Raw genomic sequence first — 20097 nt, forward strand, 5'->3', positions numbered from 1 at the left:
ACTGATGACAGACAACAGACCACCCCATAAGCTCCTCTATTCTATGACAAGTAGAGCTAAAAATGAATTCATAGTATTCCCTAAATGTAGGCACTTCAAATTCTTAATCAATTTCAAATAACATATGACAGACATGCCACCATCTACTACAGCAGAAAGGATATGTGTCTATCATATGTACCCTTCTCACTACAATCTATGAACTCAAAAAGAAACCTGAACTGGATACTCAATTACCATGTAACACTTGATGTTGTTGGTCAAGAATGACATCTCTATTTAATGTAAATGTGGCACACAACATATCTTTATTCGGGGCTACATTCCTCACTCTGCGAATATCAAGACCATGAAGAATTCCACTGCCAAGTACCGCAACCACTCTGTCTGTCACGTCTTTCTTTGGGTCGTCACTTTTGCTAAAACTGTAACAATGCACTCTCGGCATCGTAACCCATTCACTATCAATAAAATCATGATCTTCCACATCTGCAAGAAGACCTACAAAGCTGTCCAGAAATTCCACTGCAAGAGCTGGTAAATTCATTGTAAACACAATATTTCTTTTTGTTTCATTTTCTATGCATTCTTTCCAAGTTTGACACATATGGTCTTTGACAACAGTCTTTATAAATTCTCTACCATCCAGATTGTAACACTCAATCGAACCTTTAACTTTATTAAGTTTCACATTGTTCTGAAGACTTTCATATGAATATGAGTTGAGATCATTTGCTACAACTGTCACACCCTTCTTGGCTGCTGGAACTGAAAATGGTCCCACACCAGCAAACACATCATACAGGACGTCTTTGTGCCCCAAAGAGTCTATGATCCTCATATGTTCTGTACCTACAATGAAAAAGAAAAACTAAAATTGTTTTGTTGTATATGTGTATCACATTTATAAAGATTGTAATTGTCATACATTACGAATTAATCATAAATTCATCAAAAAAAATAAAAATTGCATGCAATCTAAAATGACAATTATCATAAAATCATGTACATGTATAATCCACAATGTCAAGAGACATTTTTAGTATCGAAAAAAAATATTCTAAATACATCATATATGCCAAGACTGGCATTGTACTTTGACTAATAAATATAACAGACAGATTATCAAACAGTTTTTAATTTATTTAGAGAATGTGATCAGATCAAAGGTGACCTTTCATACTTTTCTTCTGTGTGAAAAATCTGTGGCAAAAGTTTTATTTGTACTGAATGAACAATGATATTAGCAATCAGATGACAATAAACAGTCTCATAAGTATAAACATTTTGATAATATATGACTGCAAGATTTAGTGCCCTTTCATATGAAATAAAAACTTCTGGAACATATTCTTTTTTTTCATCACCATTATATGGCTGATGCACCCTCCTTCATGTCAAAAGAGGCGACTATTGTTGGCATGAGCTGCAGTGGATCAGTGGTTGCATGCTGAACCAACAACTAAAAGGATGCAGGTTTGAATCCTACCATCAGCACCGGCTGGCTAATGAGGTGCATACATGAGCATGGAACTATACCATATTAGCATCAGCACCAAACTAGATGAAACTAAAACATTCAACATACATGGTATTTTAATAATAATCTGATTTTAAAATGTCAAAATTGTAGAAAAAGTCATCGAGGTACAAGTCAATTCTAATGATTGGTTATCCACATTCCTGATTAATGAGAAATTATATTCAATGTGAACCAGAACCAGTTTGTGGAAGTTCATACATGTCAATTCCCCAATAGGTATAAGAGTAGTTATTATTAAATTTGGTGTCAAAAAAGTGCAATCAAAGCAGACAAATTGTAATCTATATATTACATGCCATAATTATAGAAAACCTATGAAAAATGTACATTCATTTTTGCAACATACCTGGATCTACAGTTAGTTAAAGTTTTTGTCACAACTGCTAACTCCATGTGGATTAGTATGAGAATACAGACACAACACAAAATAAAATTATTTATACACAACATTCACTTTAACTGGTCTACATGACATGTTTAACTTTCACTGAAAGGTCGTAAAATCAAGTCCACAAATTCTGCATGCTGTATTACATGACTGTATAATTCCTCTTTCAAAATTTGTACAGCGCAATTGATTTGTCCTTTTCCAGATGCCAGATGTTTTTCAAGTTGACAAAATCCCTCTACTCCAAAATTTTTTCTCATAACATCCATGAGTCACATTCACAAAGCCCGCTTCAGTTCATATATGGTGCCATGGTGTGTATCAAACTACATTTATAATGAATCGGTGACACATTGTTTCAAATTCAAGAAACCCATTTGTTTTCTTAGAAATGTGTCATGTACATTTAATATAAATAGAAAATTATGAAACTGTTCAACATCCACAGCCAAATGGCCAAACATGTTGAAAATATACGATCAGTAGGACACTGATAGATCAATGTCACATGACGCAAACCTCAAACTGTACTGTCTTGTAATTCTATGTCTCACTCAGTCATGATGATGCCAGATATAATTTTTTATCTGAACTTGGAAACATATTTTGGTTTTTTTTAACATGAACTAAACAGGTACCCATTAGTTAATTGTATTACCTGGGTAATTATGAATGGACGGGTACCTGAGTACCTGGGTACCCACTGACACCTTTAATTTGAAATCACTAATATTTAAAGTTTCAGGGGAATTGGGTGATTTTTCAGTGAAATTGCTCTTTCAAAGGCAAGTTTTGTAAAATTAGTGAGGTGGCCATCTAAATATTCATCAGTTCTAAAAACTTTAATAAAACTACTTGTGGGCCCTGTAAGAGTGGAATGAAACAAATAGGCCAGTGTATAGAAATTAATTGTTTATGGTGTCTCTGTATTATTATGTGTCTGTAATATATTTTATTGATTTCAAAAGCATACTGAACTGCTAAAAAAACATTTACAACTGACGATGATAAAAATATCCAATTTTATTTATAAATACGATACATCATTAAACATTTCTTCAAGATATTCCAATAAAATTAAACAATTTACGAATGGTGAATATTTGTTTTTAAATTCTGGCAAATTTCACAAAAATGAATTTTATTTTTATTTTAAAATATCCCAGTGAAAAATTACATACAGGATAGTTTTCCATTATATTCATGACACAAGAGGTAGTAACCCATTTTTAAATAATTGCCTTTGCCATCTCAGAAAACTCCCAATGCAGGTGTCCTAAAAAGAGAAGGGTAATGAAAGCCCACATCCCTGGTTCAAACAGGTTGTAGTCATTCACGTACCAAAACTCTGAAGTCAATATGGTATTCATGAAATTTTGACATATTCATTGTGTTTTATATGATTTGGATTGTAGGACATATTTATATCTTTTATTGCCAATGACTTCCAACCAACATTTGCTGGTACTCTCAACTAATCCTGGTGACACAATTAATGATGTTAGACTCTCCAAATATGTGTATGAGGTTACGAGAAACATGGCACACTATTCAAGAATGGGAACAAAGTTAGGACAGTTGACAATTCTTGAGTACTGAAGGTCTTATTGAAATTGATTGCCATATAATTCAAGAAATAAAAATAAAATTTTCAATTAATCTTCCAATAGTTTTTGGGAAGTCTAATTTTAATCTATCGGAGCTGAAAATCAAAATAAAGTGTCGAATTTTGAATAAGTATTGAACCTTAAAGTTGAATGCATTGAGCATTAAAATTTTATCATATTTAAGCCAGAAAAATCTTTGTGAAGGGTCACTTCGACTTTTCTTCTTTCTTCCCACCCATGTTAGTGTTGTTAGTGTTAAACTTGAAAGGTCAGCATCTACGACTCATTGAGATTTGACCGGGGCATCACAATGTTGTCCTGAGAAAGTAAACATTTGAGCTACCAACCGTTTGACAGGAACACATGTCAAACAGTCATTTTTAAAGGGAAGCTGATATGCAACGTAGTTCAGAGATTTTAGGCTATCCAAAATCTGAAGAAATTATTATCTTGGGAAAATTTAGGAACCGCTGTGTACAATTGGTCAGAGTAAATTAAGGTGTACACTTTGGAAGTAATGTGAATTTAAAGTGATGACCTTGATCAAAATCCTTTAGTCTGAAAATTCCTGAGAGAGAAGAAGTTTGGCCCTGAAGAAGCTTAAAAAGAATAGTGCTTTCCTCGTTAAACAAGAAAGAGACCTGGTGTCTGTCTTGTAAGAAAAGACAGATTTTAGTGCTAGGACACAATTTCTAAAAGAGAACAGCATTAAGGTACGCAATTTTATTTTTTCAAGTAATTTTCTATTTTTGAGTGTTTGTTGTATGTATATGTGTTCGATATGACTAGGATCCATATTATGTATCGTTTATTCAATTTCATTGAAATCTGTTGATGCTAGAGTTGTTATGCAATTTATCTCCAATTTTACAGTTACTAGTTCATTGATAGAATTGACGGATTGCATGCGATCCAAGTTTTCATATTTGTAGGATTTCAGAGGGTTATATGAAATAATTTCCTTTGTCTGTTAGGATGATACTGATTATGATGAGTTAACAATAATCGCATATTTATATCTGATTTTGTAATGTTTAAATAATCTTGTAGGTTATGGATTGCTGTGAGCTAGAATTTTGTGAATCTTTTGCAATAGTAATTGACCATGTAGTAGCGTAGGTAAAGAGATACGGTAATGTTAGATACAATGCTCAAGTGTTAATTTATAGTTGGTTGCTGTGAAGCGAGAGTGATGATCTATCAAATTAGGTCAGAATTTATGCAGTGTTTGGATAGCTAGTTAAGCTTCTGAGTAATGTAAGTGAGGGAATTTTATGTACGTATAGGAAGTGATACATATGGAGATTATGGGGTAATTTTGTCCTTTAAGGGAACAGCTTTCTGGGAAAGACAGGACAGTCCAAAGATGGAAGTCCAGAAAGAGATTACGTATTCAGAATAAAAAACTAGGGAGTCCAGAAAGAGATGAAGCGTTCAGAATAGGAAGACTAGAGAGAATAGGAAGACATGATACATGGGTCAAAAAAGGAAGGTGATGCAATCAGTCATGGACATTACGCTCTTTTCACCATTCATTATTATGATGAAATAAATCCAAATTAGCCACTGTTATTAAATTCTGTTGACATAACTTAGGTTGAATTGGAATTGCTACTATTAATTGTTATTGATTAAATTTTGTTATTTTTCTTGTCTAAGGGGGCTCATATTGCATTATTTCTTCCCAAAAGTTTTGCTCAGTTCTGTTGATACTCTATCTCTGTGTGTGTGTGTGATTTGGATTTTTAACGCAACTTTAAAAAATTTTCTGTCATATCGCTACGATGTCTGCAGTGTGACAGCTTATAGTGATGTCTAGCACTGGGGCATCATGCCACAGACATGTAGCATGATGTCCCACCCAGACACATTATCCTGAAATCAGGCTGACCAGTCCTAACACTTACCTCTTAATGCTGAGTGCCAAGCGAGGCAGCTGTTAGTACCATTTTTGTAAGTCTTTGGTATGACTCGGCTGGGGATCAAACCCACAGCCTCCCGCATCTGAGGTGGACGCTATAATGACTAGACCACCAGAGCGGTCTGATACTCTATCTATCCACTCACATCGAGCCAAAGAATTGAGGGAGGTCATCCCCTAGATAACACTAGCCAAATCCAACTAACTACCCCTCTTACTAAGAGGGCGACATTACAATCATAAATGAAGATGGTCACCTTAATTAAATTAAGAGATCTTTTTCTCAAAGATAGTAACAATGATGCATTGTAAAGTGATTGCTGGTGAGACTCAATATTAAACATTGGAGAATTTAAGAACAATCATGATCTTATAAGAATACTTCAGATTGCACTTTTTTTGTAATATTTTTTCTCAATACCTACCTAACCTAGGATTCCAGTAGACCTTGGAAAAGTCAAATTCAAAAGTAAGTCCATTTTCTTTGACTCTTGTAACATAATTTTCCTCCCCAGCTAGAAGTTCCATTTGAAAGTTGCGGAAGGTGTTGTCTATCATGTTTAACTTGTTCACCACTGTTTTAACCATCACATTTTTATCCATTACAACCTGTCCTGTAAGAAGAAACAACACTGATTATGGTATATTACTGTGTAACTTCAGTTCTTTACACAAATCCTGTCAAGGGCTAAAAACCAAAAACATTACTGAAATGCAAGAAATATACCCACTTTTTGCACTTTATGTTCAACTGAGTAAAATGTTAATTCTTACTGATGTAAACCTTACACTGTGCATAAATTAGCAGCAGTAAAATTCACAGTGAACTACTGCACATTTTTAATGTCACAATGACATCCTGGTGCTTAAGCACACCTGGTGCCTCCAATAATTATCACCATCTTATCGGTAACTACATTACAACTTTCAGTTTTGAACACACAGTCTGAACTGGTCCAAGAATCACTCACAACTGAATAAAGGTCAGTCCATTTTTGGGGGACAATATTGCCCTCCTCCTATCAGAAATAACAAGTTAACTGAATAGTTTTCTAGCCTCTTGGAATTTGGAAATTCAATATGTGGCAACCTGATTATTCTTGGAGATTTCAATTTTCAATTTGACTGCCCTGAAAATCAATACACATCAATCCTCCTACATTCTACTCACATTTTCAACCTCAAGCACTATTTTCTGCCAATAAACATGGTCACATTCTAGACAGTTTTCATAGACAATATTCTACAGCTTCTAGTCTTCACTGGTGTCCCATGAACTCGGCATGCATCTTATGTCATCTTACCATATCAGTGCCAAAGTCTCCGTCTCTGTTTTCTACTAAGAAAACCTCCATTTAATAAATTGGACCCAACTAATGCATGACATCCAGGCAAACTAAATATCTTCATTTCGTTTTGTAATTTCATGGTGTTTGTTTTTGTAATCTTGCCATTGTATATGTTTTTATGAAGGGCTTTCTTTATCTGCCAAAAGTCAGGTGAGTGACATGGCTACGTTTACTTTATACCCAGCTACTCTGAACAAAACATCCCCACTGAGGACCCCATTCCCCCGCATACTTTGGCAACTCACCCTCCGATGTTAAATCTAATGGAAGGCCCTGTTACATGTTATCTAAAATTGTAAAAAGTTTAGGGATTCTAAACATCAGGTGCTGTGCTAAATCAACATTATTATTATTATTATTATTATTATTATTATTATTATTAACTTTTGTCTTGTATTTTTTCATGAAAATGTGCAATACAGCAATGCTTATATTGTCTGGGAACACTAGCAGCATCAACTTTGTCATCAAGTTTCCATGCAAACCCATATATGTGAAAAATGTGAGCCAGTTTTCAACCAAAACCTGATTTTACAATTTCATGTCAAATTCTGACAAATGTCAGAATCTTTTATGTACCAGTCCAAGAAGGATGACAAATGTTATCCTTCATATTGACTAGCAGAAAATACAAAACAAAAAGGTTCTGTAAGCTGGTGAAATCTCAGACTTGTCTATTAAGGGCTCTAAAGGGATCATCTATGGATGGGGTATCCCTTAAATACAAGTATCTGCATGTAAAATTAAGATTACTTTGGCTTTGCCATATTTTAGGAAATGATTTTATGAAAAGTATTGCAAGCCTGAATTGTTGTATTCAAGTTACACTAATTTTCAAAATAAGAGTTCCCTTCAAACAGAGTTTATTTAATGCTTTCACCAAAGATATTCTATTTTTTTAAAAACACGCATAATGGATAAATGGGAAATAGAACTTTGTCACCACTCAACACATCTACAATCATGTGCTAAACATTAGACTTATAACTTAAATTGACATTTACCAAATGAACTAGGCTTTCATGTTGGCAAGGTCAGTAGATTCATTTTCAATTGGTTGAAGTGTTTTGTTGACATATTTTTTTCAGAACACACACTAGACCATGCTAAAATGGACTGTACCAATAGATTTGCATTAATCATGGATAACTCATAAGATGAGAATATAACAATTAAGAATAAGACATCATTACTCATCCAACTATTTTATCAAGCTGACAGTATGTGTATGTGTGTGTGTGATTTGTGTGTGATTTGGATTCTTAATGTAGCTTTAACAATTTTTCAGTCATATCGCTATGATGTCTGCAGTGTGGCAGTTCATAGTGAGGTCTAGCACTCGGAGGCATCATGCTGCAGACATGTTGCATGATGTCCCACCCAGTCACATTATCCTGACACCAGGCTGACCAGTCCTAACAATAACCTCTTAATGCTGAGCGCCAAGTGAGGCCGTTGTTAGCGCCATTTTTGTAAGTCTTTGGTATGACTCAGCTGGGGAATGAACCCACAACCTCCCTCATCTGAGGTGGAAGCTCTAACCACTAGGCTGCTGGAGCTGTCCCTTGCAAACTATCAAGCTGACAGAAAAGACCACTTAAGCAAACAGCTGTTCACAGTTCTCTTAGCCTATATGGTCACACTTCTGCATACCAGGTATATTTGTTTTCTTTAAGGAAGTCATGATCGCTAAGTGGGGAGAGCATTAGCCCCATAATCCAAGGGTCACAGCTTGGTACCTGCTCAAGTCAGCTGCCTGTGTGTCCTGGGAAAATGGTACTAAACTCCCATTTCACTAGCATAATACAACCAATAATGTGTTATAAGCTCTGTTAACACCACCACACAAAAAAAATGTTTACTTTAAACAAGGCACTCAACACTTGACTTGTATTTCAGGAACAGACAAAACCACAACTATTTCACTCCTATATTTTATGCACGTCTGTTGCCGTCATATTAATGCCTAACACTTCCCTCCAATTTATTTGTATAAATATTGATTATCATTATGACAAGAGACAGTAGTGTACATGGTAGTGTTAGTTTAAAGGATTTTAAGCGGTCAGATATAGTAATGTTAGAAACAAATTCTACCTAGTTCACATCTGATACTGATAAAGATTCTGACCCATAGGAGTTGGAGTCTGCATTTGTCATCACTGTTGTTTTGATAAACTATTGCCCTGGTGTAAAACTAAAGAATTGTTCTCTGTAAAGAGCAGTCGTCTTGAGCCCTAGCTTGGGTGAACATTAAAAATTGGCTGGGAATTTACTTTGTGTTGGATGTTATTATTTGCAACTTTTGTACCCCGTAACAACATCTAATGCAGATTCTTGGGACCTCAAGAGTCCTCCAACTAGAAATGGAAGCCACCACAAATGAGTTTGTCTCCAAAACTTTGTTATCAACTCATCTGCATATAAAATCATATCAAGTTGTATAGCCAGTTGACAAGGAAACTGATGTGCAAATTGGGAAGGTGGAGGAGGCCAGGTGACAAAATACAAACACAAAATAACAAAAGAAAGAAAGATACCATTCCTGTATCATGATCACTTTCCCTACTCATTAGTTCCAAAAATAATGTAACTAAGTTCTGACAACAAGTTTGTTTTAGATGTATAAACTACAAATTAAAACTTAAACTGATCATATATTCATAACAGTGTTAATTGCTGGGGTTTTTTTCTCACTTGTATTAAAACATTTTGACAATGTCTTTCATATACTGTATATTCCCTAATTAATTTTAAGTTTAATAATCCCTAATTGATTTCCCCCCCACATTTTTTAAGAACCGAAAATTTAAAAGATGCAGTGTATGACCTGTACTGCTCACTACCCATCTGCTTCAAATCAACAATTACAACAAACTGCTGCACCAGTCTCAGTTGATCACACTGTTACAATGTACATCATTGAATTACTAAACTCACAGGCACACATAAACATGATGCAATAGCTGATTGTTAATTTAAACAGTTAACAGTCCTACCTCAACCAGCTGCTGAGTTGAAAAATGTGTTGATCAGTATCATTTTAACTATACTGATATTTATAATTACTAAATTCAGCTGTAGAAAGCACTGCCCCACACTCATACATGTTGTCATCGTAAGTGTTTTAATCAATCCCACCCTCCAATTTAAAAACTGTAATACCCCTGGTGGCATTAATTAGGGTATATATGGTAAACTGACACTTCTTTTAAGTTCTTTCTTTTATGTTACTGGTACATTTCCCCACATAAATAGTTCACTGATACCATCCAAAACACAAAACAATATTTTGGTTTGGTGGACTAAGCTCAGTTATTTTACCTAAATGGCATTTCAGACATTGAAGATATGCACAGCATTTCTGATTGGGTTAAGCAAGTTATAAGGTGCCTTGCCTGTGGCTTTACTTAATTTTTGCCTAAGAGAACAGCAGGCTGACTAACCTGACCTTGCCTGGGAATCAAGCCTGGTACTCCTTAATAGATATTCTGAATGCTGACCACTCAATAACTTTTCCACCATCTGAGATCTAACACATAAATACATGTACAATTAGTTTGTAATATTATCATGATTTGGGTGAAAATCATACTCAAGAAGAAATGAATTAATACAAATAAAGAAATAAATGTTGTATATGTACAACAGCACTTCCATCTCAGCTTAAAAAAACAGCTGATTCAGAGCAAGCTATTCAGTCAATAAAAAATCAATAGATCTGAGAATACATAAAATGTACAGTTTGGGTATCATGCAATTCCTGATTCAATCACTGAAAGTTCTCCATAATCTTCCATTTATAATGAATACCTTATGCCAGATGCACAGAATTTTCAATTTTTTTTTAATAGGTCTCTTTAAGTCTGTACATATGTAGTATATCTTTTCCAATAAATTTAGAAAGGAGGTTATCACTACTTCAAACAATATTGGAGAATGAAAATTATGTGACTGCTGTAGACTTGTGAATGGGATCCTTTTTCTTGCATTCAGGTTTTTAAAAAAAGACATTCTATCATAGTGTCCGTTAACACCTGTCATATTATAAGATAGACTTTTTTAGGCTAACTAGAAATTAACAACCGGATGGCCACACAACTTCCCTTTCCTATAGGTATACACCCAAAAAAAATAATTCTGATCCCAACCATGCAACAATCCATCTTCTTCAATGTCACTAGAGCCAGTTTATCATACATATTCATTAATTTACAATGCCAATAATAAAAAGAATGTTGACTTGCATATCATTTCCTGCTATGTCACAATTACTATGTCAAACTTGTGTGCACAAAGTGATAAGGAATAAGTGCGTCTAAGATGTTATTCACTGACTGAGATGCAATAAAAATGTTGTACTCTTTCAGGCTAAATTTCAGTGACCCTGTAAAAATCAAACTGAAGTCAGCTCAACTTCTAATGCAACATTTATTATTCATTATCATCCACTCGAAACAATAACAACTGTATTTCACCAACGTGATTCATTATAAGTTGAAAGTCCATTTTCATTTCATGTGTCTGAGTCATCATTAGGTTGAAATACATAAGCCCTAGTCACTGACCTTTGTTTCTTGGTCCAGAAGTATGCCAAAGCTTGATGGCACCTCTTAGGTCTTATGAGTTAAGAAAAACTATTCAAGTGTGATTTCAAGGACAATTTATTAAAGTTTTTATACCTATCAATGAATCTTAATGAAGTATGGTGTGCATTTTCATATTTCTCTTAATACTCAGAGCAGAAAGCGCACAACAATACATACTTTCCAGGGTCATACTTCAATAAATTTTCATGCATTTCTCCAGCATTTCTGATACTTTCATTACTCGTGCTTCTTGATCATATTTACGATAACATTCTCTTGTCATTATCTAATTTCTGACTTCTATAGCAGATGAACACCATAAACATTGTTTTTCAAACTTGACCTTTAGTCGGTACCATATATATATTGTGCTGAGGTGGTTTAAAGTGCTACAGTATATATACATACATTCCAATTTTCACAATGCACTGAATGTTTGTCAACAATAATATAAGCATAAATATTCAAACACATTATTTGGTATAACACTGGATTATCCATTAAGACAGCCAATGTTACCTTTCCCACTGTCCTGATACCCTATAACATTATTTATCATCTATACTGAAATCAAGTGTACAGGGCCAGTACATCAGTCTAGTACCACACACACATCTCTCTAATTTACTTGATTGGCTGCCATGTACAGCCTATCTTGTGCTGAAAAATTGCTTTAAACCCTATAACAACAACCAATTTACTTGATGTGTGGATTGAAACCTGTCAATTTCTGCAAAGGGATTAAAAATACAGTCACATGCAGGATGTTGGTAGATATTCAATTAACACAATAAATGGATCAGTTAACCCTAAAAGGAAATGGCATCTTATGCTATCTTTGATACATCCAACAGATGACCACTCATTAACTGCTGTGACAGCTACTGTAGCCACTGGCAGAAATACAGTAAGGTGATCTGTCAGCAAAACCACTGACCTCAGGTTAGCACGTTACCATTAATTTCAAGCCATGTTACTGGGTAGCAGGAGTTCCTCTCCCTCTCTCTTTATATATATATATATATACACACACACACACCCACTCACATATATGTAACAACACTGCATTAAATATATTTTGGGGAAGTGCAATGACTACATTCCGAAATGAAATATAATTGTGATTTGTCTTTTCATAACATCATTATCTGATAAATAATTTGATTGATGATTATCCCCTTAATTAATTTAAATGCAAACAATAACAGTGAGATCATCAATTTGCAAAACCTGTGAGATCAATGCTGCTATAATTAAAGCACTTTGGTAGTCCATTTCCAATTTACTGAATTTAATGCCATTTTGGTTTTGGACTGGGCTACAAATTCTCACAACTTTAACCATACTGTCCTATACATTATATGACCAGAAACAAATATTACAAAATAATATTACTGAAAGAAGAAAATAAATGAAAAGAGAGAACTTGTCCCTGGCATGTATTAGCAATGTATAATATTGTGCTTGTCAATTCAAGCAAGCCCTGAACAATTTCAACAAAAAAGGTAAAAAAAGGAGAAAAAAGCATCCTTAGCATCCTATTAGATACAATGCTTGGTTTCTTTTATTAAAGTCAGACTTGTATGAAAAAAATACAAATTTTCATTCCCAGACAAATCTGATGATCTATTTCATGACAACATCTATGTTCTATGTTTGTGAAAACTGATTGTCTCTGAAACAGCTTTTGTTGTATGTTGTATAGGCACTTTCAGTATTTTCAGCACAAAGAGGTTTATCTCTTACATGGTATAATGTACACATCGCAATGTAGATCACCACATTTATTCCTAATTCAAGCATTCAGGATATTCAGTTTTCTATCCCTATGTCCATAATATGACTGCACATGCGTGGTCTTCACCTTAAATACTGTAAATCTGCTACTTCCTTCCTTGCATCTTGGATATTATTCTAACTAAGGACTGTAGAGTTTAAAAATGAATTCCGACATTTTATGTTACTTCATCTGCATGAAGATACAGTAAAACTTGTCTTGACAGACCACTGCTATACGAGACCACCTGTCTTGAGAGACCACATTCTCAATGCACAAATTATTGATTATATAGCATTGTGACCTGTTATGAGACACCACCTGTCTTGAGAGACCATAATTTTCTGTCAAAAGAGGTGGTCTTTCAAGACAGGTTCTACTGCATTACTATTGCTGCAATTATATCAGTGTTTGATTCCCTAACCAAAAGCAGCAGTTGTTCTGGAACAAAACTGTCTTTAAATAACTTTTTGTTCTTTGTTTCATGGAAGTGTTATTGTTTTATATATATGTTAACATAAATTTTAAAAATTTCAGAACTCAATAATGTATTCAATATGTGTATCAAATTAAATATTTACATTCATTATATATTTTCAATATCTTCAAAGGTTCGAGAGAAAATAAAAAAGCTTTTCATATTTTACTTGCAAGACATACACTTATGACATACTTGCCTCAATTGTGAAAAGCTTCAAATCTTTTTCAAAACTGTTAATTGAAATCACTTTTTGTTTTCTTTATCATAAACATTTAAAAGTTGTATTTGGTTTAACACAAAATCTAAACTTGATTTTAGCTAGAAATTTATAAAGATCTATCTTATGTCAGAGCTAAAAATGAACCTTTCACGTTTTTTTAGTATGCAAAAACTTCAATAAAATCTGTTCTAAATTAAATCAGGTATGTGCACCAGTTTTTCTTATATTAAATATTTCACACAGTCCAAATCAGCTTGGCATTTGGATTAAATCATGCAGTCCAAATTAGCCTAGCATTTGGACAAAATCATTCATGGTCTAAATCAGCCTGGCATTTTTACTAAATTATCGCACAGGTGCTCAACACGAACATGATGATGAGAAAAAAAAACAATAATCTGAAGGGAAAAAAATCAGAGTGACAAAAATACCTTAGATTACACCCATGACCCATTCTGACATAGGATCCTCTCTATCATACTATATAAGAGAGAAGGTATGTAAATTCCAAATACTTCGTTCCACCCATGACCCTAGATTTCCTTCTGCTATTTCCGTCTTTAAAGGCACACGACCATACTCAGAGGTCTCGCTAGGATTTTAAAACTAGGAGTCCAGGACTCCTATTTTGGAAAAAAACAGGAGTCCCACCAGCAAAAGCTGCAGTCCCCTACCAGAAGCATATTGGGCATACCTAAAGTAGCTAAATTTCCAGATGATTAGAACCAGTAGTTGCCAATGAGTTTTATTTTCTAACTTCTTTACAATACTGATATATAACTCTTGTTTGTCCATTAAAGTGAGAGTGAAATTATGACAGCCCAAGGAAATGTCTTACTCCATGCACTAAGCTAAGCATCACACAGTGTTCCATGTGAAATATCAGTTCTTGCAACTTCTAGCACTATTTAATCCCATTACAATCTTTGCCAATTTGCCCCAAAATACTTATCCAAACTTGCAAATAGCATTTTGTCTAACTCAACATGTCTTGATTTCAAGGTCACATGCACTGCTTATTTGGCTACACTTGTTGTTCATTTGATGTACCCTTACACAAAAGTACATCACTGGGTCTTTCTGTCTCTGTATTCAGTCATTGTAAATATCAATACATTTTCCCACTACTCTGCAGCTAGTCAAGCCTTTGAACTTGCAGTCATGTTCTCCAGATATACTCTTACAATGACTACATGTACATCTGGGGGTCTTTCAGCCACTGAATTTTCTCAATGTAAATATTACATTTTCCCACTCAGCAGATGGTTGAAGCAGGACTGGTAAGCCCTTGAATTTGTCGTCCAGCAAATGTGTGTGTATGGAGGACTCCTGTACAAGTGATTTTCTGCATCCCATGTAAAAGAATTGCGTCCAAATACACACGATTAAGCGTTTCGAGACCTCTGCATACTATATGGCTTGTTTTACTCCCGAGATATTTTTCTATTCATCAAGCCATAATTGACTTTTTTGCATTGTACCAAACTGAAGTTACGGGCTCCAAAACATGCGATTTTCGCTAATTTTTACTGCTGAGACAAGTCCAAGCTCATGTAACAATAAGTATAACCTTTTGAACCAATCATATTTCAGCACTGACGTGTGTGTCACATAGTTTACCTATTTTGAAAATAGAGTCACATGTATACGATGTATGTGCAGTGAAGAAGACAGTTTCTAGTTCTTGCATGGAACAGGATTCCTAAAGTTGAAACGAGTTAATGGGAAGTAAAAACTTACTTTTCATCTACCACTGTTCTGTAGTTAAAGAAGGGATGTATCGTAGAGTCACAAACATGGTACATGCAGCTCTTTTCACTGGTTGACAAATGTGCTTGCACTTGTCCCAAGAGACAAAATACACAAAAATTGCATGTTTCGGAGCCGGTAACTTCAGTTTGGTACAATGCAGAAAAGTCAATTATGGCTTAATGAAAAGGAAAATATCTCAGAAGTAAAACAATGTATATAGTATGGTCCATTGCTATTAAAGACAGAAATAGCTGAAGGAAATCAAAGGTCATGGGTGGAACAAAGTATTTGGAAGTTACGTACCTTCTCTCTTATATAGTATGATAGAGAGGGTCCTATGTCAGATTGGGTCATGTGGGTAATCTACAGTATTTTTGTCACTCTATGACTTTTTTCCTTCAAATTGTTTTTTTTTCTTTCTCAACATCAAGCTCGCGTCGAGCACCTGTGAATCATCGTGGTCCAAATCAGCCTGCACTGAGGAAATTCATGACTTAGCAAATCAAACAAAATAACTGACCTATCAAATGCTTGTATTTCAAGACCTCTGGTTTGAGATTTAAATGAGCTATATGACCTATGGTTGAAAATCCAGATATATTAGAGGTGCCTTCTGGTAGTACAGCCTCCATGATTTCTGTAACATTCCAGTTGTCATATCCCAGTTCTACGGGGTAAAGTCTGAAACTGTTGATGTCCACGCCTATTTCTTTTAACATGTCATGCTGCCGAGCTGAAAAATCATTCAGCGTTTTATACAAATTTGGATCCAGCAGAAATAAACGATGCGTTTTGTGAAGTTCGTCAGACTCCGGTAATAAGACAACTGGCTTAAGTTTTGTAATTTTACAGAGAGTTGCTTTGAACTTTTTGTTGAAATCGCTTATTGACTTCACAGGCACTAATAATCCTGGCACGTCCATTGAAGCCTTGAATGCTGATCTGTCAAGTATTGTCATACCCCTCACTGACGAGGGAGGAGAAACGGGACACTTGCAGTCGGACATGATGATTGCGTGTCGAAAAATGTAACTAGCTCTTTGAATTAAAGATTTTAACTTTTTGGCTTCATGCGTAAGAACTGTGTCGTCAGGGTTTAATACCCTCGGCAATCTGAGTTTGCCGATTGCACAGCTTGGGTAAAGAAACAGGGCAACACGTTTCGCAACCGTTCGTATATAAAACATCACGCTTTCTGCAATACTTGAGAATACGAAAATTTGAAATGGTGCATGTGCGATCTGGCAATATTTAAATGGGGCAAGCAGTAACAACACGCTGGTGAAACATATTGACTAGAACTGAGTACCGCGAAAAAATGTGTGCCACGGTATACCGCGGTATTTCTCAACGTATACAAACGTTTGATAGCCACAGTATACCGCAATTATATTATTAGCGACCAAGAATTCAATGCTTTGGGGCAGTAGTCCGACACTTTTTTGTTTAATTCCGTCTGTTAATGACTGGAAAAATATCTTGCCCTGAATTGTAGCAAAATAATACCATAATATATCCATAAAATCATTAGGAACAAAATATTAATTATCTTGAGATAAAAGAACAGAAAACATTTCAGCTCAAAAGAAATTCCCATACCTCCAGATAATTAAATGGCTGGCACCTTACAGTAGATGACTTTGATATGTGCGTGTTAATTCTTGCATAAGTTGCACTCTAAAACCTGTAACTAAAGTGGGATGATTAAGCTTACACTATAGCTGACCCTGTGAAAGACATCATGCTGACATTAGAAAGCCTATTTGATAAAAATATGATTTTTTTAAAATACGGAAGCCTTACAATTTTATAGCTACACTATTGATATAGTAGGCGGGAAAGAAAAATCATTTTGAGTGGGATGCCAACACCCGGGCAAGATATTTATCAGAAAGGCCAGAACACATTAAACACACTTACTCAACAAACGAGAAACTGTTTAGTGGACTCGAGAAATTGTGTATTGTTCAGACAAATAATAAGTGAGCTTCTGCCGATCGAAGGCTGATTTGCAGTCTTAAAAAGAAATACATATACTTAACACATTCACATACGCTAGTACATAACGTGTTTTTGATTAGTTTGTTTGGGATTTTTCTTTTATTCGAAATTTTTCTGACAGTTGGATTTTGCCTGAAACTGTGTCATGTTGTTGAGTTTAATTATAGTGGCGTGCGCACAATTGTTCATGTGCCGCTTTTTTTCTGACTGCACCGCAGCCTGTTAGTTGTTCCTGGGAAAGGGAATGGTGCCACCTCCCCCAGGCTTTTATGGGTTCAAGGAACCCTGATAGTTTGGCCTCACTCTGTGGGTCCATAAAGGTCCCTTACAGTTGAATGGTTGGCTGTCATTAGTGGGAGGGAGAGCTCGGGAACGGTCCTGGTTGCTTTTCACATCGCTGGTTTCTTGTTGCATTTGCCTGTGTTTTTTTTTTTTCTTTTTCAAAATGTTCTAAAAAGGTGGTGGGGGGAGGTGTTCTATGCTGTTTATAGAGGTTGTTAGTACAAATCATGTATGAAGAGAGATTTTCAAGGTTATTATGGTATTACTAGTCGAGGTGTTTAGTGTGTGCTTCCTACGTTATGTTATTTATAAGTTTTTAGATATTGCCTCTTTGAGTTATTTAATTAGTAATGTTTTTAGAGATTGAATGTTACTTATACTTTATTTAGCAAGAGACCGGAGTCCTAGCCGATTACACGGTTCGTTAAGGACATTCAGTTCCGGAGTCCTAGCTGATTACTCGGTTCGTTAAGGACATCTAGGACATCCGATTTTGCGGTTTCCTTAGTTTTTGATATGTGCTTCGTAAGTGAATTATTTATTAATATTTTTATAAAATTGAATGATATGTTATGGGTTTTTATGTGAGGGCTTCTAAATTTATTTAGCTAGTTACTGGGTCTTTTGGTTTTGTGGGGATAATAATTATATTTTGTTCCAAAGTCCTGCTGAGTCTATGAATTTATTTATATTTTTATATGCTGATTGTTTATTTTTATTAGAGTCCATGTGTGTGGTGATCCAATCTCTTTTTGGTTTTTGATAAATATTTTCCTAGCGGGTTGATATTTTGGGCATATATTGAATACGTGGTGTAGATCTTCGGTGGTGTGGCAGTTAAAGCAGTTAATGGTTGCTGGTTTGGGTCCTATAAACCTTCCAAAACTGCTTGCTAGTTTAGTTTTTCCAGTTATTATCCTGTTTATGGTTTTATGTTCTAAATAGGTACCCTTAGGTAGCTGTATGTTCCTATCTTCGTTTTTGTTCGTTTCATGGTGCTTTTTACCTTTTGTGGAGGAGTTCCAAAAATCTTGCTATTTTTGGTCTATATATGTTTGTGCGAAGCTTAGTGCTTCTGTAGAGCTATAGTTAAGCTTGACTGAGTTTTGATCTCCTTGTTTGGTTTGTGCAACTTTGTCTGCTGTTTCGTTGCCAGAGATTCCAATGTGCGACGGTATCCACATGAACTTGACTAAGTGATGTGCTGTGGCGATATCGTCGATTAATTGGCATGCTCTGTCGAGGAATTGTTCCCTAGGGTGTGTATTGCGATTTTGGATCGATTTGATAACGCTTAGGGAGTCGCTTATAATGACTGCTTTATGTATTTGGTTGTCTTTGATCCATCGTAGTGATTCAAGTATAGCCCAGAATTCAGTACTGTAAATGGAGCATTAGTCAGGTAATCTGGATCCCGTCTGTATATTGAATTCAGGAATGACTATTGCTGCTGCTGTTCTTGGTGGGTTGTTTGTTTTTGATCCATCGGTTTATATTTTAACATAATCCGGGTATTTTTGGTTGATTTCGTTTACCAGCACAGGTTTTAGTAAGTTTTCTTGTCCTTCTTTATTGCCTAATTTGGTAGCTTCAGTGTTAATCCTTGGTGGTTTTTGTAACCATGGTGATTTGTTCTGGTCTGTATTGTTTGTTACCTGTTTTTTTAGTAGTGGTATCTTTTGTCTTAGTTCAAGGATTACTTTGCCACTTGGTGTGGTGGGTATGATTTTGGGTTTGAAGACAACTTTACACTTGTTTATAGCTATGTTGGTGGGATGGTTGTCTGGGTGGGTATCTAATCGAATGGAGTATCGGAGGAGCAGTTCTTGCCTATGTAATTGTAAGGGTAGTTCTCATGTTAGTATTTGTAGTTCTTCTAATGATGTTGAGGGGAGTGTTCCTGTGCATAATAGTAAGGCTTTTCTCTAGATAGTGTCAAGTTTTTGTAGTACAGGTTGCTTAGCAGAGTTATATGCTTGGCAACCGTAATCCAGTTTTGATCTAATTAGGGTTTTATATATCGTGAGGAGGGTTTACTGGTTGGATCCCCAGTCAGTCCCTGTGATGTTCCTGTGTAAATTGAGATCTTTGTTACAATTCTGGGTGAGTTGTTCAATGTGCTGTTTCCATGTGTGGTGGTTGTCAAAGAACATTCCTAGGAATTTTACTACTGTTACGTATTTGATT

At 35.2% G+C, this 20097-nt stretch overlaps 1 protein-coding gene across 2 annotated transcripts in view; it reads right to left on the reverse strand.

Annotated features, from left to right (window-relative positions):
• LOC149804573 (tRNA (guanine(37)-N(1))-methyltransferase-like) overlaps positions 1 to 16858 on the reverse strand; it is a 29489-nt gene extending 12631 nt beyond the window's left edge. The window contains exons 1-3 of one of the 2 annotated variants that reach the window (XM_089941703.1): positions 16148 to 16855; positions 5885 to 6073; positions 238 to 852 (exon numbers count right to left, since the gene is read on the reverse strand). In XM_089941703.1, coding sequence (XP_089797829.1) covers positions 238 to 852; positions 5885 to 6073; positions 16148 to 16814 — 1471 coding nt within the window. In that variant the 5' untranslated portion in view covers positions 16815 to 16855. Of the gene's footprint in view, positions 1 to 237; positions 853 to 5884; positions 6074 to 16147 lie in introns of both variants that reach the window. The other variant, XM_089941712.1, reaches the window with a different exon arrangement.
• Positions 16859 to 20097: the final 3239 nt, after the last annotated feature.

Source organism: Sinohyriopsis cumingii, chromosome 2 (assembly GCF_028554795.1).
Source record: "Sinohyriopsis cumingii isolate HCF-2022 chromosome 2, ASM2855479v2, whole genome shotgun sequence".
Classification (NCBI taxonomy): domain Eukaryota; kingdom Metazoa; phylum Mollusca; class Bivalvia; order Unionida; family Unionidae; genus Sinohyriopsis; species Sinohyriopsis cumingii.